This window comes from Ipomoea nil, unplaced genomic scaffold (assembly GCF_001879475.1).
Source record: "Ipomoea nil cultivar Tokyo-kokei standard unplaced genomic scaffold, Asagao_1.1 scaffold0317, whole genome shotgun sequence".
Lineage (NCBI taxonomy): Eukaryota > Viridiplantae > Streptophyta > Magnoliopsida > Solanales > Convolvulaceae > Ipomoea > Ipomoea nil.
Window position 1 is genome coordinate 889467 of NW_017616745.1, and position 25383 is coordinate 914849.

Consider the following 25383-nt stretch of genomic DNA (forward strand, 5'->3'; position numbering starts at 1 on the left):
GTATAACGAATGGTGTCTGTTCAAACATACTTTCTCAGACTAATGAAGCACACAGAGTCAACAACGCATCCACTGAGTCTCGATCTCATGACCTCCCACATATGGGAGATCACTACATGTCATCTAAATTAATTAATAAATATTTTAAAGACATGTTTTGTTCCAATAAGTTCGTGAGTAAAAGTTTATTATTAAAAGTACATAATAATCACGAAATAATACATATTTTAAATATAAGTAGTAAATTACTTCAATAGAAATAAATTCACAATTTAATATGAATCACAAATCAATCTATATTATAAATTTACTAAAATTATAATTTATAAAAAGGTAAAAAAAAATTACAAAAAGAAGAGGAAAATAATATTACAATGAGCAAAGAAACCATAAGTTTTACCAACTCAACCAACTTAAAATTCAATAATAATAAATGAATAAAATAAATTAAACAAAGTATATTTCAATGCACATTTTATGTAAAAAAAAAAAAATATACACAAAGGAATTCAATCCCTTAACCATGCACATATAGAGCACAAACCTTACCAACTCAGCCAACTTACAATTAATTACTATAAATGTATAGTAAATAATTATACATAACTTCTATAGTATATAAGGTAATGAGTTAGGATGGTGGGCCCTTCCAAGCGGGGGCCCAGGGCAAGGGCCCAGCCTGCACTTGCCCAGGGACGGGCTTGGCACCACCTCCATCTCTTCTACATGTAATCATATTATATATACCTACAACTCTATAACAAAGGTCCTATTTGATAAAATAGTCAGCCCGGTCAATTTTAACTTATTTGGTGACACTATTAAATTTTTGACTTGATTAAAAAAAATCAATATAAATGTTTGGTTAATTAGTTTTGAGAAAATTGTAATTTTTTCTACTCTGTAATATACTAATTATCAATGTCACCCCTGAATTATCAGTTGTGTAAATGTTACTCAATTTTTAAAACGGTACATATAGTGCCCTCACACAAACTCGAGTGAGAAGATATTAGTTAGAATCGAATTCGTAACACTTGCTTAGGTGAGAACGTGAGAACAAATCGTGTGCATCTTCATTATTTTATTATTATTATTATTATTATTATTATTATTATTATTATTATTATTATTATTATTATTATTATTATTATTGTTGTTGTTGTTGTTGTTGTTGTTGTTGTTGTTGTTGTTGTTTTATTATTATTATTATTATTATTATTATTATTATTATTATTATTATTATTATTATTGGGACAATGTCTCCTGCCACCATATTACTTCTTATTCTTTTAAAAACTAAAATGTAAATTACTCAAGTCTGTCTGTCCTTAAATGTGGTGTTCGTTAATTGACTAAAAAAATTAATGAAATCTCAATTTCTTTTCTTTTAGTTAAATACACATATATGATTAGAGTGCATTAATTATTATCCACTTGAATCTAACCTTATAATTGTTATTCGCTGCCCAAGTTAGCATAGCCATTATGGCATCATATGGTGTATTCTAAGATTTTCCCCATTTTAATTTGTTTAATATGGTCTTTGTTCTTGGAAAACGATTTTCACAAAACATTCTTTAGGCTAATCTCGATCGATCCACTATCAAGATGTCTTCTCTTTTTTTTTTTGCTGACGAGAAAAAATCACAATCAATATTTTATGTGCACAGGATAAATTTCACATAGATGTAATAGGAATCAAATCACATAAGAAAGCTAAAGGGAATTATTAGGACGATCACGTGCGATGGGCTTAATCGAGAGAGTGCTGACAAAAATTGAACTCTAAGCGATCTTCAAATAATATTTCACTTACTTGGCAAATCTTTAATCCTTTCGAAACATAATGATATATTTTGATGATTTGATTTGCAGTGAAATTATTGTGCTCTTGGACGGACTTATAAAGTACGTAAGATCGACATGCTTGTCTTGATTATGGGTGTGCAAACTTTGGTAAATTTTCGGTTAACCAACCGAACTGACAATGTTCAGTTAACCGTTTTTAATCGAATTTTTTCAGTTTGGAAAATGGATAAAGTATATCAAGGCAATATTATATTGGAATTGCTCATGCATAGATAATTGAATGTTAAATTTGCGTATTTAAATAGACAATTCTAAGGTTACAAATGCAAGATAATATAGTCAAGATTAATTATAATTGTCAATAAAATAATTGTATAGGTATGGTTGAAACCAAATACGAGACATAAGGGGGAGCAAATAAAAATTAGGGTATAAAATATTAAATATATACTAATATTAAAGAGCTAACAACTGATTGCCAAACAAGGACATTGCTAGCTAGTTTTCCATTTCAATTTGTTGTGTGATTTGAATACTCTTTTTGTCAATAAATCCCCCAAGTAGTTAATATGATTGGCTTAATTATATTTTTTATTTGTTATTTTTTCAAAACAATTATTATTATTATTATTATTATTATTATTATTATTATTATTATTATTATTATTAAATATATGTATACCCTTTGGTCATTTTACATGTTAATCTAAACAGCTAATTTTTTCAAATATCTTTTTACCAACCGTTGATATAATTCGCTGGTCAGATTTGCTAATATAATCCGCTAACGGCTGATTATCAAACAAGGACATTGCGAGGTAGTTCTCACTTCAATTTGTTGTATGATTTGAATACTCTCTTTGTCGACAAATCCCTCAAGTAGTTAATATGATTGGCTTTATTAATTATATATATTTTTTAATTTTTTCATGGTATTAATAAAATACTTGGTAAATAATTATATTGCATTATTTTGTATTATAATTTTGTTATATTAATTAAAAAATAGCGCACAAAAAAGATAATAGACAATGTAGTGAATATAATCAATTGATGAATTTGAATGTAAATAATTTTTACATTGGAGAAATATAAAGACAATATAACTAATAAAATTATTTCTCTTAATTAATTTATTGATAATGAATAATTTTTTTTAATAAAGACATTGTAGGGACAATGTAGCGAGTATAATCAATTGATTAATTTGAATGTAAAGAATTTTTATATTAGAGAAAAATAAATACAATATAACTAATGAAATTATTTTTCTTATTTAATTTATTGATAATGAATAATTTTTTTTTTTGAATAAAGACATTGTAGACACATAATTCTAAATTAAAAAAATGCATATGTATTATTTTTTGTTGTAGCTACCAAATTATTATTTATTTTAATAAGAGTAAAATAGAGTACTAATTATGCCAACTTTGATTGGGATGGGGTTGTTCGAACATAAGATCTTTCTTATTGAAATCAACAAGTTAACAGTGAACTAACAGAAATTAACAGAAAAGATAATATTTAACGGAAAAGTTAACGGATAATAATGTTCATTAGGGATAAATTAGAAAATCTTAAGAAAAAAATAAAATCTGATCAATCTGAGCCATTCATTTGATTAAAAAAATTGACAGCTATTTTTTCTATCCATTATAGGCCTAACTCTCTTGGGCACTTATTAGTGTGTGTGTACATACATATATATATATATATATATATATATATATATATATATATATATATATATATATATATATATATATATATATATATATATATATATATATATATATATAATCTAATATGTAAAATCTCTATAAATTTGTAATGGTGTTATGGTATTTTTTTTTGTATATTTTCTTATGAATTTATTATTATATGTATTATTTTTAGAATTTAAGACTTTAGCTTAAAAAAGTTCGGTTAATCAGTTAACCGACCGATTAATCGAAAAAAACTTCAGTTCAATTAATTCGGTAATACGAAGTTCGGTTTGACTAATGGTTAAAGCTTTTAAAAATATCGGGTAAAACGGTTCGGTTAACCGATTGCACACCCCTAGTCTTAAACTCTTGCAAGATAGTGATTTTTTGTGGGCACTAGGAGAGAGAAAAAAATGGAGAAAATACCTCATTTTTTGTGGTACATTTTAGTTTTTAAAATAAATAGGAAGTGATATGGTGGCATGAGACATTGTCCTGATGATGATGATGATGATGATGATGATGATGATGATGATGATGATGATGATGATGATGATGATGATGATGATGATGATGATGATGATGATGATGATGATGATGATGATGATGATGATGATCCCTCGACTATAGATAAAACCCATTTTGGTCCCTCGACTATAAAATGACATTTTTGTCCCTTTCTATAATGGTGGATGGATGACTATTGTAACAGAGGACCAAATTGTGTATAATTTTACAAGTTAGAAAATTAAATTGAGTACTTTTTATAGTATGGGACTAAATTAGGCATTACCTAATAGTCAAGGGACCAAAATAGGTATTAACTCTTATTATTATCTATTATCTATAGTGTCTGTTAGTGTAAGTTTTAGAAATCAGCAAAATCAAAATTTTAATATTTCAAGGAATGATATTTAGCATTAGTTTTGATGGTATATATCATTTGTTTAAACTAATGCAAGAGTTGTTTTAGTCTCACTTATATTATTTTTATCGCAAGACCCAATTTGTGGGGAGAGTTTGTTTTTCCCCTTTAATTTTATTTGAAATTAAATTTTAGCATTGGCTACAAAAATATCTAGCTTGAGTTAAAATATACATAATGTTTACTCCAGTTTTCCCATTCATAAATTTTTGCACTAGACTTAGGGTCGATTTTTGGAGGTGGTTTGCATTTATCGGTTATAATTGATGCTAGGATATTTTATACGTTATTAGTCCTTTGTTTTTTTTTTTGAAAGCATACTTTATTAGTCTTCATTGTTCTAATTACAAACCTTTCATCAAATTAAAATTTTGAAGATTAACGATTCTTCTTATTACTCTTCTAATTAAATGTATCAGAAGTAAAAAATTAACATTAGGCATATATCAAACAATGACCGCACGGAAGCAACAAAGCATTAAATATTATATAAAATTTATATTTATGTTTAATTTACTAGTAGTTAGAGTAGCATAGTTAGTTGAACTTTAAATTTATTTTTTAAAAAAGTGTATGGTCATAGGTTCGAATCTCATTAAAAATAATTTTCCTTATCTTCACTTATTTATTTTATATCTTTCATTCTTTTCCAAGATAAATATTTTTTTTAGCCTACTTTTAGAATCATTTAATTAACAAATTAAATGCTCTTTTAGTCTACTTTTTATGAATCATTTAATTAATGTAGTAACGTAGTATACACGTTTATATTATACTTCATTTTATTCAAATTATTTTATCTAATTGATTATGTTTCATATTTTGTCATAAATATTTTTACATTTTCACCTCACTCAAGTATATTTTTTGCTCCGACCCTAACTATCGTTTAATCTATCAAAAATATTCTATTGTAATTTATAATATATTTTGTATTTTAACCTTATGACTGTTTGATATTTTGTAATTGATATTTCTAACTGTCATTTAAACTTTGCCTCCACTCAAGTATTTTTATGGCTCCGTCCCTGGGGTGTGGTGAGTTATATGGTGTATTTTTTGGGCCTGTTGTGTATTTTTTGGTATTTTTTTTTTTTTTTTTTGCATTTAATTATGGTTGTTTCCCTTACACTGTTGGTGCATATTGTTAACATTGTTGGTGTATTCTGAAATTCTGCCTTACCGCCGCACCTTAGGACATCGCCGCATTTGAACTTATTCCTATATATATATAAAATAAACCACATATAAGTATATATTCAATTGATCTTTAACATACATATGTTATTTATTGGTTTTAATTTATTACCTTTTTTAATGACACTGTAACTCATAGAATTATCAAAACTAAATCATCATACACATCCTTAAAATGTTTATTTATAAGTTCATATGTTATTCTCATTGATGAATGAACGTTGTACCATTCCATACGTACAAAAAAACAAACAAACAAAAAGAACAAAAGGAGTAAAAAAAAATGATAACTTTGAAGATACATTTTTTATTAGGGTTGTTCATAGCGTATAATGCAATATGCTTTTCATATGCAACGGTTGATAATAAAAACTGTGATGATAACTTTAAGGTACCGGTATCTCATATGGATAGATGTGACAGGTTTGAACTACCTTCTCCAGAGTGCTGGCATGCAGTATTATATGAACCACCTTCTATGGATGTATTGCCTTTTGTTCATGTTGATCCCGATTTTACGCCACCAAGAGTCACTCCGGAGTGTTGTTTCAATATTAAAACAATGGGCAGAGAATGCTACTTTGAGTGGGCCGACAATCAATCAGATGCTGCAACATTTGATACTAATGGTTTAGGGCATGAAAGGTACGATGCGGCAGGACAAGAATTATGGGATGTCTGTCAATCTTAAATAATAATAACAATAATAATAATAATTTAATAATTTCTTATTGTGCATTCGTGAATAGTTAATTATATATTCAGTTGTAATGTTTAATTGTGTATTCATGAATCAAGATTAACTTTTTTTTTTTTTTTTTGAAAGTTACTGGCTCTATTACATTGTAGTATCTGTTCATATACTTTCTCAACCTACTGAAACACAAAGAACCAATAACGCCTCCACTGAGGCTCAAACTCATAATCTTCCAAATGGAAGTCCAACCCGGGTACCATTGGACCACATAGTCCTGGTATGAATCAAGATTAACTAATTATGCAACATAGAATAAAATTTGGTACAAAATTTACTACTTGTAATTTCGTATTGGGAGAATTTTGCCAATTTTATTAAAAACTAGAGAATTGGATAATAGAAAGCATAAAACATGTTTACTAAGCTAGTACAGTTTTTCATTTTGAAAATTAGAAATATTTTATAGTTTATAGAAAAAAAAATTGAAAAACTTTTGAAAACTGTTTTCTAAATGAAAAAACAAAATATATATTATCTATTTGGTTATATATCACTACAAGTCTACAACCACATTATCACCATTATCTACTTACATATTTATTAATTATTATTATTATTACCTTCATTATCATCTTTTTTTTTTTTTTACTTACATCTTGTATCCTTTTTATTGGCATCTACTTATATGAACATAATTTATTTACTTACGCTTAAAGTTGAAGATTATTCACATTATCGAAATTAAAATTTGAATTCTTTTCATATATAGCAATACAATTTTGACAAACCACCCATTTTTGTCTTCTGGTCACTTAATATATGCCAATAACCTTATGATATTGTGACATACACAAAGTGATTCTATTAGTGGTATTAACTCTTTGTGCTTCTATAGTTATTAACAAATATTACATTAGTACTCTAAAAATTTGAGAGAGAGATATTTACGTAGTAATAAATTAATAGTAGAAAGCCCAACAATCATACCTTAGGCCTCGATTCCCCCTTATCCAACTTTGTCTCATAAGGTCTAACTCTTCATCCATCTAGGGGTGAAATTAATGAGCAACCAATGAAACTGATAATCGATAGTCGAATTAATCAAAAATTATGATTTTTGATGAAGTTATGATTATTAGTTTTAAAAAATATTGACTCTTTAGTACACACTAGTGGAAATTATGGAATATCCGACCACCTGAAAGTGATCTTAAATCAAGTTGATACCAAAAAGTGGTCGGAAATAGCAACAAAGATTTTTCCGGATACCAAAAGTGATCGGAACAAGGCTTTTGATTTGATTTAAGATCACTTTCAGGTAGTCAGAAATTTCATAATTCTCAGTAGTGAGTAAGTTAGTTTTGAACGTTTAAAAATTAAGATCACCAAATAATTGGAGACGAATTGCACATCATCTCTAGCTATAGACGAAGTGCAGGAATCATCTCCGAAACACGATGAAGTCCAGGCTTTGTCTCTGCTTAGAGACGAAAGGGTGGGAAGGTGGGGTTGTTATTATTGTCAGTGTTATCAATTTTTCACATAACACAAAATATAATAATAACAATAGCAACAACATTTATTTAAATGTATATTGTCACTTAACATCAAATAAAGAGTTTTGTCAATTATTTTGTCACCAAATTCTTTCATAATTAACTGATAGTCATTTTACTAATTAACTGAATATTTCAAAATTTGAGAGATAAAAGACAAAAACCAAGACGAATTAAATAATTAATATTAATTTTTGTCAATTTCAAAACTAATCATTTAAAGTTTAAACTAGCAAATGTACACCTTAAAAATGTAAATAAATAATTAAAACACACAATAAATCACTAATTAATTAATCAACATCAACATAACTAATAAAACCAAAGCATATATTAAAATTGAAATGGCGACTTTAATTATTTGATTTATTTCTTTTTATTTAATGAAAAATAGTGAACTTTAATATATATTTTGAGTTCATTTAATATAAACATAATAGATTGTTTTATTTAAAAAAAAAAAAAAATTAGAGGGGGGGCCAAAAGTGTATTTAATCTCTACTATATCAATATACACATACATATTTACTAAAAAATTTAGGGTGACAGTAGGAGTGGGGTGGGGCTGGGTGGGGGAGGGGCCAGGGCCCCCCTACCCCATAACGTAGCTCCGTCCCTACCTAAGGGTCGGCACAAGATCTGATCCCACTAGCTACCTGATGGAAGGACATTTTCTTGGTCAAGCTCAAGACTTGGTTAGGAAAACGCTATCCCCTAAGGACCAATATAAGATTTGACCTAGTAACTACCCTATGGAAGAGCCAATCTTTGGCCGAGCCCATGATTGGTCAAAGTGAGCTCTGACACACCAACAAAAAATATCAAAAAAAAAAAAAATGTGGCCAAGGCTTCTGAGGCCATGCCTTAGTAATAGCAGCCAAGCCATCCTCGGCCTCTGCCATGGGCAAGGCGATCCTCGGCCATGGTGGCTGAAGCAATCCTCGACCTCTGTGGCTATTATATTAGATCAGTTATATATATATAGAGTAAGTATCATTATTTGATAAAAATAAATCCTTATATATCATGTACTCTTTTTACATTATAGCACCTGTTCAAACGTACTTTCTCAACCTAATGAAACACAAAGAGTCAACAACGCCTCTACTGAAATTCACTCTCATAACCTCTCACATGAGAGAGGTCACTACATGCCATCTGAGCACAAGGTGCTGGGCATATATCATGTACTCTCAATTACAAAAAATTAAATTATAATTCATTACTACGATACTTTAAAATATATCGTACATATCATGTACTCTCAATTACAACAAATTAAATTATAATTCATTACTAGGGCACTTTAAAATATATCGTACAGTATTCAACTTAAATGTAACATTGATACCAAATTTATTGTACATTAAATCGCCATGTAACGGATTGAATTGGAAGTTATCATCATGTAACAGATCGTAATTATCATATGAGTGAATAGTCAAAAAACAAAAATATGTTAACCAACACTCATCATGGGGGTTCTCAAACTTAGAGCATGTACAAGCACCAACTCAGAGCTGTCTCAGGCCTCTTAATGAAGCTGTCCAGAAGTTTAATGTCCAACTCCGTAACCTTTTTGTAGATCTGCGAGATGAGCTAAAGAATGCTACAGTGGTGTATGTGGATATGTACACCATCAAATATGATCTCATTTCTAACTCTACCCTATATGATAATTTTTTAATTAATCTCCCCATCTACACACTATTATTGTGTTATTATAATTAAGTAAACTTTTTATAATGTAGATGGTGCAACCAAGCTTTGAAAAGATTTTTAATTATGTTATGTATGATATAGCTTTATATTTGAAAATGATTTCATAGATCATAGATGGATCGAAATGCATGGCTCGCTGCAGGATAGCGATGAAACTCGTAACATTTAATATATATATATATATATATATATATATATATATATATATATATATATTGTTTTAATTTCAAATTACTCAAGAAATTAATTTAATCACTCATACCAAAATATTGGGACTCAAATTATGAATTGATGAATTTGTTATTGAGTTGACAATAATCCCATATCTTTTCTCCATTAATATCGTCCTAGGCATGATCAGATAAAAGCATGGGGTCTCTAGAAGCTATTTGATTCTAGCTTGAGTTAAAACATACATAATGTTTACTCCAATTTTCGCATTCATAAATTTTTGCACTAGACTTAGCGTCGATTTTTTGGAGGTGGTTTGCATCTATCAGTTATAATCGATGCTAGGATATTTTATACGTTATTAGTCCTTTTTTTTTTTCGAAAGCATACTTTATTAGTCTTCATTGTTCTAATTACAAACCTTTCATCAAATTAAAATTTTGAAGATTAACGATTCTTCTTATTACTCTTCTAATTAAATGTATCAGAAGTAAAAAATTAACATTAGGCATATATAAAACAATGATAGGAAAATTAAGGTATATATATATATGTGTGTGTGTGCGCGCGTGATGTCACAACCGCAGGGGAAGCAACAAAGCATTAAATGTTATATAAAAGTTATATTTATGTTTAATTTACTAGTAGTTAGAGTAGCATAGTTAGTTGAACTTTAAATTTGGTTTTTAAAAAAGTGTATGGTTATAGGTTCGAATCTCATTAAAAACACTTTTCCTTATCTTCACTTAATATTTATTTTATATCTTTCATTCCTTTCCAAGATAAATATTTTTTAGCCTACTTTTATGAATCATTTAATTAACAAATTAAATGCACTTTTAGAATACTTTTTATGAATCATTTAATTAATGTAGTAACGTAGTATACACGTTTATATTATACTTCATTTTATTCAAATTATTTTATCTAATTGATTATGTTTAATATTTTGTCATAAATATTTTTACATTTTCACCTCACTCAAGTATATTTTTTGCTCCGACTCTAACTATCGTTTAATCTATCAAAAATATTCTATTGTAATTTATAATATATTTTGTATTTTAACCTTATGACTGTTTGATATTTCGTAATTGATATTTCTAACCGTCGTTTAAACTTTGCCCCCGCTCAAGTATTTTTATGGCTACGTCCCTGGGGTGTGGTGAGTTATACGGTGTATTTTTTGGGTCTGTTGTGTATTTTTTATTGTTTTTTTTACATTTAATTATGGTTGTTTCCCTTACATTGTTGGTGCATACTGTTAACATTGTTGGTGTATTCTGAAATTCTGCCTTACCGCCGCACCTTAGGACATCGCCGCATTTGAACTTATATATATATATATATATATATATATATATATATATATATATATATATATATAATAAACCACATATAAGTATATATTCAATTGATCTCTAACATACATATGTTATTTACTGGTTTTAATTTATTACCTTTTTTAATGACAAATTGTAACTCATAGAATTATCAGAAATAATCATCATACACATCCTTAAAATGTTTATTTATAAGTTCATATGGTATTCTCATTGATGAATGAACGTTGTACCATTCCATACGTACAAAAAAACAAACAAACAAAAAGAACGAAAGGAGTAAAAAAAAAATGATAACTTTGAAGATACATTTTTTGTTAGGGTTGTTCATAGCGTATAATGCAATACGCTTTTCATATGCAACGGTTGATAATAAAAACTGTGATGATAACTTTAAGGTACCGGTATCTCATATGGATAGATGTGAGAGGTTTGAACCACCTTCTCCAGAGTGCTGGCGAGCAATATTATATGAACCACCTTCTTTGGATTTGTTGCCTTTTGTTCATGTTGACCCCGATTATACGCCACCAAAAGTCACTCCGGAGTGTTGTTCCACTATTAAAACAATGGCCAGAGAATGCTACTTTGAGTGGGCCGACAATCAAGCAGATGCTGAAACGTTTGATACTAATGGTTTAGGGCATGAAAGGTACGATGCGGCTGGACAAGAATTATGGGATATCTGTCAATCTTAAATAATAATAATAATAATAATAATAATAATAATAATAATAATAATAATAATAATAATAATAATAATAATAATAATAATAATAACAACAATAATAATAATTTAATAATTTCTTATTGTGCATTTGCGAATAATTAATTATGTATTCAGTTGTAATATTTAATTGTGTATTCAGGAATCAAGATTAACTAATTATGCACATAAAATATTATTCAAATGCATATGGTGTCTGTTATTCTTCACATTTATTCTTATTACATATACTGATTGTGGTGTCTGTTATATACACCAATTCCAATTCAATTAATCCATCTGCATTTCCACTCCCTCATAAATATATGCACCATATCCCTATATCATCGTCATTAACTTAATGTGTCCTATTAAATATTAATGAGTAAATTTCAATTTTGGTCCACTGACTATTGCATTTGGATTAATTGCAACACTTGACTTTCAAAAATGTTAATTTAGTACCTTGACTATGCAATTCTTATCAATTTTGGTCATGCTGACTAAATTACCGGCCAAATGTCACCGAAATCTTTTAATTCATTTTAATTTTTTTAATTTATGGACAAATTAGTCATTTCTTTCTTCTTCCTTCTTCTCCGTTACGAAGGAGCTTAGTCTGAACCTTAAACGCATTCATGAGATGGGAGTCCCCAAAGTAGCCATGACAGCAATGCAACCCTTGGGATGCCTACCCATGGTAGCTTTTTCAACCGGCAACTACCCAAACTACGACCAAAACACAAACAACATTACGAGGTTTCACAATCAAATGTTAAAACAAAGGGTAGACAAACTGAATGACCAAACCGATGGGTCACCCTTTGTTATTCTTGATCTCTAAGCTGCCTTTAGGTAAGCCTTGAACATTAAACACAACCAACATCCAGGGAAGAACTAAGAATGGAGAAGAAGAACCAAGAAGAAGGGTGGGGAAGGAAGAAGCAGAAGGAAATGACTAATTTGTCCCTAAATTACAAAAATTAAATGAATTAAAAGGTTTCGGTGATATTTGGCCGGCCTGACCAAAATTGATAAGAATTGCATAGTCAAGGTACTAAATTAACATTTTTGAAAGTTAAGTGTTACAATTAACACAAGTGCAATAGTCAGTGGACCAAAATTAAAATTTACTCAATATTAATTAATAAACATTTTAAAGACATGTTTTGTTCCAATAAGTTTGTGAGTAAAAGTTTATTATTAAAAGTACATAATAATTTTTTTTTAAGACAGTACATAATAAATTAAAACCAATAAATAACTTATTATATATATATATATATATATATATATATATATATATATATATATGTTAAACATAAATTGAATACATATATGTTATTAACAAAATAGATAAAGTATTAGCGAACCCCCTTCGATCTAGTAGCTTTTCTATACAGATCCCATACACAAGCCTGCTACCATTAATTCGATCTTCAAGTGATTGTTGAAATGGTTCAATTCAAGCAAAAAGGATGATGAAATTCATTGACTGAAGATGGTGGTTACAGAGAGAAGATGGAAAGTGAGCTGTGATATTTTGTGATGATGAAAAGCCTAGGCGGGAAGCTCATTTTATATGAACATACACTGAAGACTTGAAGCCGTTATAACTAAAAGTGGGAAAGGACAAAAAGGCCCCTGGCTGTTATAACTGTTTGACATCCTTCACGGTGCTACCTTCACTGCCTTCTTTATTGATGGTGTTGGTGAGAGTTTTAGCTTGCTTCATCACCCCCCCCCCCCCCCCCCCCCCCCCCGTAAGCTGGAGTATGGAGGTCCTGCAAGCCCAGCTTAGCATGAAATCTATCAAACAAAGGTTTTGATAAAGCCTTTGTGAATCCATCTGCTGTCTGATTTTGAGAAGTGATGCTCAACAGTTTAAGGACTCCTTCTTGAATCTTTTGTCTCACAACATGGCAGTCAATTTCGATGTGTTTTGTACGTTCGTGAAACACATGATTTTCTCCTATAGCAATAGCAGAACTGCAATCACAAAACAATGCCACAGGCTTGATTATCTCTACCCTCAAATCTGCCAGTAAATACAGAAGCCATTGTAGCTCACAAGTTGTTGATGCCAAAGCCCTGTATTCTGCTTCGGAGGAAGATCTGGAAACAGTTACTTGCTTCTTGGTCTTCCATGAGATTAATGAATCTCCAAGATAGACACAATAACCAGTCAATGACTTCCTAGATTCAATGCAAGATGCCCAGTCTGAATCAGAGAAACCCTGTAGTCTAAGATAGTTGTTAGAAGAGTAAAAAATGCCTTTTCCAGGGGACCCTTTAAGGTATCTCAATACCATATGACCTGCCATTAGGTGACTATCCCTTGGTTTATCCACAAATTGACTCAGCTGCTGAACTGAATATGTTATGTCTGGCCTGGTGTTGGTTAGATAGAGGAGCTTACCAACCAGCCTTCTATAATCCTCAGGATACTCAAGGAGGTTGCCTTCACTGGAATTGAGTTTTTGCCCACAGACAGAAGGTGTTGGTGCAGGTTTTGCTTCTAAAAAACCATATTCTTGCAAGATGTCCAGGGTATATTTTCTTTGGCATAGGTTAATGCCCTTGGGGGTTCTAAAGGCTTCAATGCCGAAGAAGTAGTTCAGATTGCCAAAATCCTTGATCTTAAAAGCATTATCCAGTAACTGTTTGAGAGCTTGGATTTGAATGGAGTCTGTTCCTGCCACCAGAATATCATCCACATATATTAATAGGGCCATGAAAGAACTGCATGTTTGTTTAGTAAACAAAGAGGGATCTGCTGAGGACTGAGAGAAACCCATGTTCTGCAAGGCTTTGGTTAATTTTGCATTCCATTGCCTAGAAGCTTGTTTCAGACCATACAACGATCTCATAAGTTTGCACACTTGATTTGGCTTGCTGTTCTGGAATCCTGGTGGTAAAACCATGTAAACCTCCTCTTCTAGATCACCATGGAGGAAAGCATTATTGATATCTAGCTGCTCAATTGCCCAATTATTAGCAACAGCTACTGCCAGAAATGTTCTGATTGTAGTCATCCTTGCTACAGGTGAAAAAGTTTCAATATAATCCACTCCAAGCTGTTGAGTGTATCCCTTGGCCACCAATTTAGCCTTGTATCTTTCTATGGATCCATTAGCTTTAAGTTTGACCTTATACACCCATTTGCAACCAATTGGAATCTTTCCTGCTGGCAATTTTGTCAAGGTCCATGTATTATTGTGGACCAAGGCTTCTATCTCAGCTTCCATGGCCTGCCTCCATTCTGCACTCTTGATGGCCTCCTTTGTTGCCTTCATCCCAATTCTTGAAGTCTGATCTGAGACCAGTGCTATTCATTGCCACAGCTGCACTAGTTGAAGCATGTCCAGGCTGGTTTTGGCCTTGCAAAAGAGTGAGAAGTTTTTGAAACTGCTCAACAGACAGCCCTGCTTCCCCAATCTGATTCACAGAAGCATTGTGAGACTGTTGACTGTCCTGATTATATTTATTCTTGGATTTAAACCCTGGAACCCACCCAGGGGGGTATCCATGTTTCTTATAACATTTCTCAATTGTGTGTCCCACCATTCCACAGTAAGTGCACTTAGGCACATTTCTTCCTGAACTACCACTAAACTTCTTCTTGTTATTTGAAGTTGTTACTGCCACCATGACCTGTTCTTCTGCTTCTTGCTGATTATTCATCACTGCATTTGCCTGGACCAGATCAGTACTCTTGGTGTTAATTGAGCTCTTGAGCTTCCTCTCCATTTTCAAAGTCATGTTCAAGACTTTTTCTATAGCTGGCATGGGGTCCATAACCAGGATTCCAGATTTGATGTTCTCATAGTCCTCATTCAGACCTTCTAAGAACCTGATAATCTGATCTTCCTCTTTCTCTTTCCGAATTTTGCTTACAAGATTACAGCAACCTTTTGGTACACATTCACAAGCAGGAATAGGCCGCATAGCATTCAATTGCATCCATAAACTGTTACTTTTAGTGAAATACTCATTTATGGATAGATTACCTTGAGAACAACGATAGATCTCGTTCTGCAACTCAGCGATCCTATGAGGATCAACCTGGGAGTATCTCTTCCTGAGAGCATTCCAAATATCCGCAGCATCTTCCAAATAAAGGACTACTTCTGCGATGGTAGGACTCAGGGACTTATATAACCAGGAGCAGACGATATTATTACATCGCCTCCAAATTGGATACTTAGGATCAGTTTCAGCCGGCTTCACGATGCTTCCATCCACAAAACCTAGCTTATTTTTGACTTCTAAAGCTATTTTCATCGAGCGAATCTAGGAAGCATAGTTAACTTCTGAGAGAGGTGGGGAGACTAGAACCAAATTTGGATTCTCAGTCACATGTATGTAATACGGATCCTCTGATTCACCAGTGCGTTGAGCTAGATCTGGATTCGTCGAACTCTGAATCGGTGGACCTCCTCCTTGCTGTCCAGACGAACTCCCAGCATCGTTTTCAGCCATTACCGCTGCGGCATAGCTTCGATGCAGCTCTGATACCATGTTGAAATGGTTCAATTCAAGCAAAAAGGATGATGAAATTCATTGACTGAAGATGGTGGTTACAGAGAGAAGATGGAAAGTGAGCTGTGATATTTTGTGATGATGAAAGCCTAGGCGGGAAGCTCATTTTATATGAACATACACTGAAGACTTGAAGCCATTATAACTAAAAGTGGGAAAGGACAAAAAGGCCCCTGACCGTTATAACTGTTTGACATCCTTCACTGTGCTACCTTCACTGCCTTCTTTATTGATGGTGTTGGTGAGAGTTTTAGCTTGCTTCATCAGTGATCACTTGAAGAAGATAAATAATGGTAGATGTACCTAACTAGTGATATTTTTAGAAGGCAAAAGAAAAATGAAACTAAAATTGTTGAAAGATTTAGCAAAATATGGTATTTTAGTTGATTATTTTGTGGTATAAATATTAGTGGAGTCGACCCTCACCTTGGATCAAATCAAAATGATAAAATTCAATTTTTCCTATGTGAGACAAAGAAATCGATATTGTTCGTTCAAAAATAATGAGTGAATGAGAAAATTAATTTTTAAAGTATACCATTTGAATTGAAAAAATATTATGGAAAAGCTTGAAATTAAAGAAGCCTTTATCTCATATTATAATAAATGAAAAGTGGATTTGTACTAATATAATTACAAATTCCTTTTTAAGAAAATTTTGAATTGTATAACATATATAAAGTCTCTTTCTTTGGTGCTGAGTCTTTACCCACAATTTCACACCATACTGTAAAATAAATGCATGGCAGTTTCAAAAACTTTTAAGAGCAAAACAAACAAATTCCTCCTTTCAAAAAAAAAAAAAAAAAAAAAAAAAAAAAACAAACAAACAAACAAACAAACAAATTCCTTTTTAAGAAAAACTTTGAATTGTATAACATATATAAAGTCTCTTTCTTGGGTGCTGAGTCTTTACCCACAGTTCCACACCATACTGTAAAATAAATGCTGTTTCAAAAACTTTTAAGAACAAAACAAAAGGATAAATTAATTCAAAGCAAATGAGAAAAGGATTCATGATCATTAAAGTTTTATTTATTTTGGATACTTCAATTCATTGTTCTCAAAAGGTTGAATTCCCAACTCCTAAACATTTGTTTCCACATTGTCACTGTTCCCGAATCATTGTTCCCGAACGCGTACTTCACTCCTATGACTAACTGAGCTGCCTATATAGACTACTTCAATCAATTCATAATATATAGTTTGATTGATATTTCAAGCACCGGTGAACAAATATAATTACTAAATTGAAATATTGGATTTCAAATGAATGAATTTTTTTTTTTGGTGTAAATCATGAGATGGTATGAATTTTTCTCGATCCGTTTAACGGTCCAGATGCATTGGACAATTTTTTTTTGGAATTGATATATCTCCAATAATTCATTACATGAAATAACACTATTCATTAACTAAATAACCGGGGTAGTTGTTATATTTTGCCAACCCTCACCACACTTATTTAGCAACCTCCCAATCTTATTAGCTCTGAAGAGCACTTAGACGTGATTCCTTCCATCGTTAGTGGATATTCTAAAAAGGAATAAGGGCAAATAGGCCATCGAACTGTACACGATTATTTAATTAGGTCACTGAATTTAAAAAATTAACAATTGGATCCTTAAACTAACCAATTTCAAACAATTTTTTCAATTTGAAGATTTCCAACAGGTCAATAGATCATGCTTCCAAAATAATTATTTTTTAAAAGTTTACTTAATTATCGTAACACAATAATAATGTGTAGATGGGGAGATTAATTAAAAAATTATCACAGATGGTAGAGTTGAAAATGAGATCATATTTGATTGTGACACATACATTACCGTAGCATTCTTTAGCTCAGCTCGCAGATCTGCAGAAAGGTTAAGGAGTTGGGCATTGAACTCCTGGGCAGCTTCATTTAGAGGCTTGAGACAGCTCTGAGTTGGTAATGAATATGTGTGTGAGAGCGAGAGGGAGAGAGAGAAATAGCTAGTTTTAATTATTATCATTATACTATTCACTATACTCCTATTTTGTTTAAATTCTCTTTTTTCCCCTTTGGATTGGACAAGAATTATGGAATATATATGTCAATTATAAATTAATAATCATCATTTTTTTTGGGTGGAAAATCAAATAGCTTTAATAGATCCCATGGTTTTAGTTGAGCATGACTACGACTACAATAGTGAGAAAGAAAAGATATGGGATTATTGTCAAACCAATAACCAAATTCATCAATTAAAAATTTGAGTCCCAATATTTTGGTATGAGTGATTACAATATATTTGTTGAGTCATTTGACATTAAAAATAATATATGTGTATGTGTGAGAGAGAGATATGAAAGTTCACAACAAATTAATAAAATAGCTAATTTTAATCATTGTCATTATAGGATTCATTATAGTCCTATTTTGTTTAAATTTTTTTTTCCTTTCGATTGGACAAGAATTATGGAATATATGTCAATTAATCATTTAATTTGGTTATATATTATTAAGGACAAACATATTTAGAGTGAATTCTTATATAATTTATTAAAGGTGGATTAGAAAATTTTGATCTTTTTGTATTTATTAGTGGAGCTAATCAACCTAATTCGTCAAAAGTGCAATTTCCCCAAATTATATATATAACTAATGTAAATTTTATTTAGGGAAAATTGCACTTTTGGTCCCTCAATTAGCGCCCCATATGCAATGTGATCATCACTTTCCAATTTCAACAGAATTGGTCCTTCAATTATTCCACCGTTAGTCAATTTAGTCCTCCTGTGAACGGTGTTAAACGGATTAACTCACAGAAGGACTAAATTGACTAACGGTGGAATAATTGAGGACCAATTCTGTCCAAATTGGAAAGTAAGGATCACATTGCATATGGGGCACTAATTGGGGGACCAAAAGTGTGATTTCCCCTATTTGTTATAATTTTGCCCAAAGTGTCTTTCATTTGATTCATTTGTGTGTAATATAATTCTTGATGGTTTAGATGAATTGAATGATTTTTAGGACATTCCGGATGCATGTAGAGTCAATGGGAGCTAATGAGAAGCTATGAAGATGGGGGCAACACCTCTTAGAGAGCAAAATTGTGGTGTGTTTAGTTGTCTTGGTCATTTGGACAAACAAAGACAAAAGTGGAACAAAAGAGTAAGAAGGTTAAATTCTTGCACAAATCGACCACTGCTCAGTATTTTGGTCATATCATTGCGTCGAAATTTCCAAATCAAGTGATTTTTCTATCATTGGAAATCTAACTTGAAGGGCTACAACTTTGATAAAGACCACAAATGCTAATTCAAAGATTTTGCTGGTGCAAAATAGCCTAGAAGTCCAAGCAGATGCACAGAATTTCTCCCTGCAGGTAGGCCTATGCAAGACCCGACCCACCCGAAATTTATGTCCGACTCGAGAACCGTTTAAAGGAGCTCCGATCCGAATGTCTGAAATCGACCGAATTTGTCTTTGTTCTCAGTTTAATTATTTATTTCGGGTAGGGGTGTATATACTTACACCCAATCCATCCGAAATATCTGAAAGAAGATATATAGGGCGTTAGGATTTGCCTTTGTATATATATGTGTGTTAATCATAACCCATTGTTTCAGCCTTGAAGGTGGAGCACAATCACGACTCTCTGGTTCTCCAATAAATAATTCTATATAATATAATTGTACTTATTTAAATATTTTTCATAATAATAATACTTTATTTATCTCTTCTACATACCCAAACTCATATATATTCTTATGTCAGATCACTTAATAGGGAAGAGAAGGCGCAGCTTACAAATGTTACAATCTTGTTCCAGCCACTTAATAGTCAATTTCACATTTTATTTTATTAATTATATATATATATACCAACTTCAATTCAATGCATCATTCCCATTTCCCACCAATATATACATAAAGACAATATATAAATTTCCTATACATGCACTACCTCATATTGTCTATGCCTACAACCCTACAACATGCATAATGCCTCCTCAGTACATAGTATCTCTTTATTAATTATAGGATTTGTACGTTAGTGCAGTGTAAGTTTGAGAAACCGACAAAATCAATTTCTCAACATGTCAATTGTCAACGGAGAATACATAACGTCAATTTTGATGGTATATTGTATTTGTTTAAATTAATGCTAGAGTGTACAAGCATCCTGTGTGCTCAGATGACATATAGTAACATCTTCCATCTGAGAGATCATGAGATTGAACTTTAGTGGAGGGTTGTTGACTCTATGTGCTTCATTAGGTTGATAAAGTACGTTGAGTTATTTTTTCTCCTAAAGAGCATATGCGTCAAGGTGGATATTGTTGAGTTTGTCGATGAGTGAAACGGGTAGATTTATTGTACCGGGATTACATGCCTATAAATATATTGGTTGTATCCTAAGGGGTCCTGTTACCACTATCATCGTCACTATGAATAAGAGTATTGTTTTACTCGCGTGTGGATGAAGGCACATTGCCGAACCACGTAAATCTGGTCTTCTTTACCTTTTCTGCCATTATTATTTGTTTCTTGTTCTAGTTAATCTCAACAGATTGAGCAATATATTAAAAAAATAACAGTTCGCATCTTAATAAGGAAAATAGTATTTAAACTAAACTAAATAACTGTAATCTTCTAATTTTATTTTTTTTAGTGCATGAATCGTAATCAATGCTAATGTGTTATCATCTAATATCATCTCATCTTCTAAACGAGTATGAATTTTGGACCATGGTCGATAGTATTATGTGTACATTGAACTGGTCCACGATATAAATTGCGGATGTTGTTGTACTTCACATAGAATAATTAAATAAATTGATCTCGCATTCAAAAAAAAAAAAAAAAAAAAAAAAAAAATTGATCTCGTTTCTTGATTTCTTAATCGCATACCTTTTTTTAAAAAAAAATATAATTAAGTATAATTCATCTACCAAGCACCTTTGTGTTCAAATAATATGTACTGACCTCTCTCATGTGGGAGGACAGGAAATCGAGTTTCAGTAGAAGCGTTGTTGACTCGTATTTCATTAGATTGAGAAAATATATTTAAACAGCAGATATTATAATGTAATAAAGTTAGTAGCATTCAAAACAAAAGTATAATTCATCTGTTTCCTTGGTCTTAGGTGGGTGAGAATTAGTAATGCCCATGTTCTTGATGTTGATGGGCTAGATGCCTAGTAGAATTGAATTGATTCTGATCTTTATTTATTTATCTATTATTATTTTTTTTGAAGAATTGATGTTTAAATTGATGTTTGTTGGTACGATTTTACCAATAGGTATCCCTAAATAAAGCACAACTACTAGCAATGCGTGTATAGGTCCAAGGACCACAACAAGGTAAGGCAAAATTTTTCTGTGGACAATTCTCTAATAATTGTGTGGGTGTCTGGGTGTGGGTTATAAATAATATTAGTTACATTTTTAATATATCAAAATTACATTATTTATGTATTGAGTGTGTATTATTTAATAATATATAAAAAAAAAATTGGATTTTTAGTATTCAAATAATGTACTTTACGTACACAAATAATATATTTTAGTACACAAATTCCGACTTTTAATTTTATTTTATTTTACTTGTCTTATTTGCTATTTGCTTAATAGAATCAACCCAACCAATTAAAAATTGACGTAAAATTATAATTTTATCGTGCTTAACTCAACTTTACATCAATTCTTATCATTATAAGAACTATCGATCTCCGGTGAAATGATATCTTAACATTATATTGTCATTTGATACTTGATAGACGTAGAAATCTTGTCCTATAACAAATTATTTCTGAACAACACTTGGATTTTATTAGAGATAGAGATTTGTCTTCATATATGAGAGCTTTTATTTTATTCCTACATTCATGAGAAGTTGATTTTTGCATTATCAAGTATGGCCTATGAAAGACCTATAATGCCATATTTTAAGATCAATCTAATGAAAATTTATGTCTTGAAAATAAAAGTGCGTGGTTAACCAAGAAATAATATTTAAAATTAAACTAAATAATAAATGGTTTCTGTATAGAAAAGCTAGCAGGCAAGGTCGAATGGAATGGGTACATCCGTACATGCATAGTTGCCCAGGCCAAATAGGTCACATTCATTATTTCATTGTGTCGTTTATTGGAGTAACCAAAAACAAAAATCGAAGCAATTAATCGATTAAACATGATATTTAACAATTTAGTAAGTATTATTGGCTAACATAATTATAAATTAATTTTGAATTATATTATGCCCCATCCTTTGATTTTGATGAGCAATTTTTATTCTTAATTTCAATTTATTAAATTTACTGATCTAGGAGACTAGGTTGAACTCCAACCTATAGTTTCATGTTACGGCTGTAGTGTTTATATTACACAAATTGACAATAATTTTTTTTGAAATTTATTTTAATAAAATAACATATTTAATATTTAAAATCGACATCCTCAAGCTTTACCAGAGAGTCAAGAGACATATATAATTATTGAACTATGAAACGTGCACCGCATAATGTGAAAAGCACGGTTGAAAATATATAACATTCAGTAGATATATAACATAAAACACATAAAATTACACAAATTAAAAGAGACTTGATAAATTAAAACATAACAAAAGTAATTAGGAGCAAAAGTAATTAAACTTGAGTGGGGGAGTTGAGTAGTTAGTGGAAGCAATTTGTGCAGCAACAACAGCATTTGCGTTGTCTGTGTAGTGCACTCCATCCCAGTTGGTATATCTCTTCCCTTTATCGCACACGGTCCCTTGCCCACACCATATTTTGGCATTGTAGAGTGCGCCACCACCCCCACAACATGCCATCAATGGGCTCTCGAAACCTACCCATTTTAATCAAAAATCGTTAATTCTATCGCATTATAAATTAAAATTTATCTATCTTATAAGAGTGTATATAATAAAGAAAGAAATATTACCGTAAAGTGTATATAATAAAGAAAGCATTAATTATTATTTGGATAATAAACTAAAATAAAATAAAGGGAAATGTGAGTTGCGAGCTTACAAAGGAAATCGATGATCAAACGTCCGTCGCACCAACGGTTGGAAAAGAAATCGCCGAAAAATACACGGCCGACCGGGGATTTATAAAGCTCGCCGTGGGCGGCGGCATAACCACCGGTGTCAGAATTTGAATCCCCAAAGTTAAAGATCACCGGGGTTTTAAAGCATCCTTCTCCGGCTAAAGCCAAAGAGCCATTACCCAGAATTGCTGCTATGCAGCAAGTAGTGAACACGAACATAGCAGTGGAATCCATGTTACTATAAGTTGAAATCAAGAGAGCAGAGGTAGAAGAAAGAGGCCGATTGTATGTTGAAGAGATCTGAAGAATGAAGAGAAGGCCATATATATATATATAGATAGATGGGTGGGAGCCAGCCAAGGATGTACGAGAATGTTAGAGATAGATTTATGTGTATATTTGCACCTAAAAACTAAATAGATATATACAATTAACTCGGAATTATTGAATGAATTTTCATGTAGGGTAGTTAATCATCATCATAACCTAAAATTTATGAATTGATGACCTTATAAAACAAAAACCTTTAAGGTTAGGGGTAAAAAAAAAATTATCTCAACAAAAAATCAGCGTGATGTTCCGAATGAGGTAGTCCAATAACCCGAACCACTTAAAGCATCTATTTTTTGTATCATATACTTAATGTGAAACAAAATATACTAGGAGTTTATATGTAAGGAGACATTTAATGAGTTAATTCAATTTTTTGTCATAGATTTATAGTTGAACGGTTGATAAATACAACTTTCAATCATTTTTATACAAAGTGAGTTGACATCGTTATATTTTTATGTTTTTTTTTTTTGAAAAAATTTGTAAATGAAGACCGAAATAGCTTTATATTTAATGTCATTAAAACTGTTTTGTTGATAGAGGACACAAAATTGTCATGCCACAATAATACTAGGATTAAATGTGGACGTTCTAATAAAAAAAAAAAAAAAAAAAAAAAAAAAAAAAAAACTAAAAGTGGACTGTTATCTATAAATCTAGGACCAAAATTAGAATTAACTCGATTTAATATTTTAAATAAAATTTGTACATAAAAGTATAATAAATTGTCAAGACCTTGTGATCTAATGGCACTCGGGTTACACTTCCATATAGAAGGGGTGGGTTCAAGCCTTAATAAATTTATTTCAAAATAAAATAATTTTTTAAAAATAACAAAATTACTAAAATTATTATATTATAGTGTGAAAAAATTAATTATATTTTGGTTGAATTTGGAAATAGAGATTTTGATTGATTTATTGAATGATATAAACCTATATTTATTAGTGCAAGTGTATTAGTTTATTAAAATTGAAAGTTTATTCATAATAATTTTAAAATGTCAAAGTTGAGTTCACTCGTCCAATAACTCGAGATTGTAAAATTAGAGTTTAAGTATTTTAAATTCACTAAATAATTTTAAATAAGTCCGAACTAATAAATTTGACATCTCAAAATTGAATGAACTGGTTTTATTGTCATTCCTAATTGCATGGATATATGAGGATATATTGAAGCAACGAAAAAAAGTGGATATATTAAATGCTCATAAATATAAAGCTACCAAACAAGTTTCCCATGTAGGGAGTAGCGCCATATACATCGGACGAATGGATGAATTAAGTGTACTATCAATCATTTAATTTGGTTATTGTTAAGGGGAAACATATTCAGGGCGCATTCTTATATAATTTATTAAGCATGGATTAGAAAAATTTCTTTTTAAATTTTTATTTATTAGTGAAGCTGATCCAACCTAATTCACTAATAACAAATTTGACGATTGAATATGAATTGAATGACGAATTTTAAATTTATAAGATAGAATAAATTACCATTTAACATTTCAAACATTTAAAAAACAACAACAACTCAAATAATAAATTTAATTTGGTATCAATTTCACTATTAAGTTGAATACAATATATCATTTTAAAGTAACAAGATATTAAATGATGATTTTTTTTGAACAAAACTG

The 25383-nt window shown here is 30.8% G+C and overlaps 3 protein-coding genes across 3 annotated transcripts; all 3 read right to left on the reverse strand.

The window, feature by feature from the left end:
• Nucleotides 1-12655: 12655 nt before the first annotated feature.
• On the reverse strand, nucleotides 12656-14873 carry LOC109165466 (uncharacterized mitochondrial protein AtMg00810-like). Its single transcript, XM_019314245.1, has 2 exons — nucleotides 13631-14873; nucleotides 12656-12699 (listed from the first exon to the last, which is right to left on the reverse strand). The coding sequence occupies exons 1-2, from the start codon at nucleotides 14871-14873 to the stop codon at nucleotides 12656-12658; spliced, it is 1287 nt and encodes a 428-aa protein (XP_019169790.1).
• A 202-nt stretch (nucleotides 14874-15075) lies between these two features.
• Nucleotides 15076-16122, reverse strand: LOC109165474. Its single transcript, XM_019314256.1, has one exon. The coding sequence runs from the start codon at nucleotides 16120-16122 to the stop codon at nucleotides 15076-15078; it is 1047 nt and encodes a 348-aa protein (XP_019169801.1).
• Nucleotides 16123-22989: 6867 nt separating this feature from the next.
• On the reverse strand, nucleotides 22990-23681 carry LOC109165481 (GDSL esterase/lipase At1g09390-like). The gene is made up of 2 exons (XM_019314269.1): nucleotides 23393-23681; nucleotides 22990-23207 (listed from the first exon to the last, which is right to left on the reverse strand). Exons 1-2 carry the CDS (start codon nucleotides 23643-23645, stop codon nucleotides 22990-22992), a joined length of 471 nt encoding a protein of 156 aa, XP_019169814.1. The 5' UTR covers nucleotides 23646-23681.
• Nucleotides 23682-25383: the final 1702 nt, after the last annotated feature.

Bases quoted from the DNA above. Each gene is read 5' to 3' on its own strand.
- LOC109165466 (XM_019314245.1), bottom strand. From the start codon at position 14,873: ATGACTACAATCAGAACATTTCTGGCAGTAGCTGTTGCTAATAATTGG. The intron at 12,700-13,630 runs GCTTGCAGGACC...TTAATGTTCAAG, and splicing joins TAGATTTCATGCTAAGCTGG to GCTTACCTAAAGGCAGCTTA.
- LOC109165474 (XM_019314256.1), bottom strand. From the start codon at position 16,122: ATGAAAATAGCTTTAGAAGTCAAAAATAAGCTAGGTTTTGTGGATGGA.
- LOC109165481 (XM_019314269.1), bottom strand. From the start codon at position 23,645: ATGGATTCCACTGCTATGTTCGTGTTCACTACTTGCTGCATAGCAGCA. The intron at 23,208-23,392 runs GTAAGCTCGCAA...TAAAATGGGTAG, and splicing joins TTTGATCATCGATTTCCTTT to GTTTCGAGAGCCCATTGATG.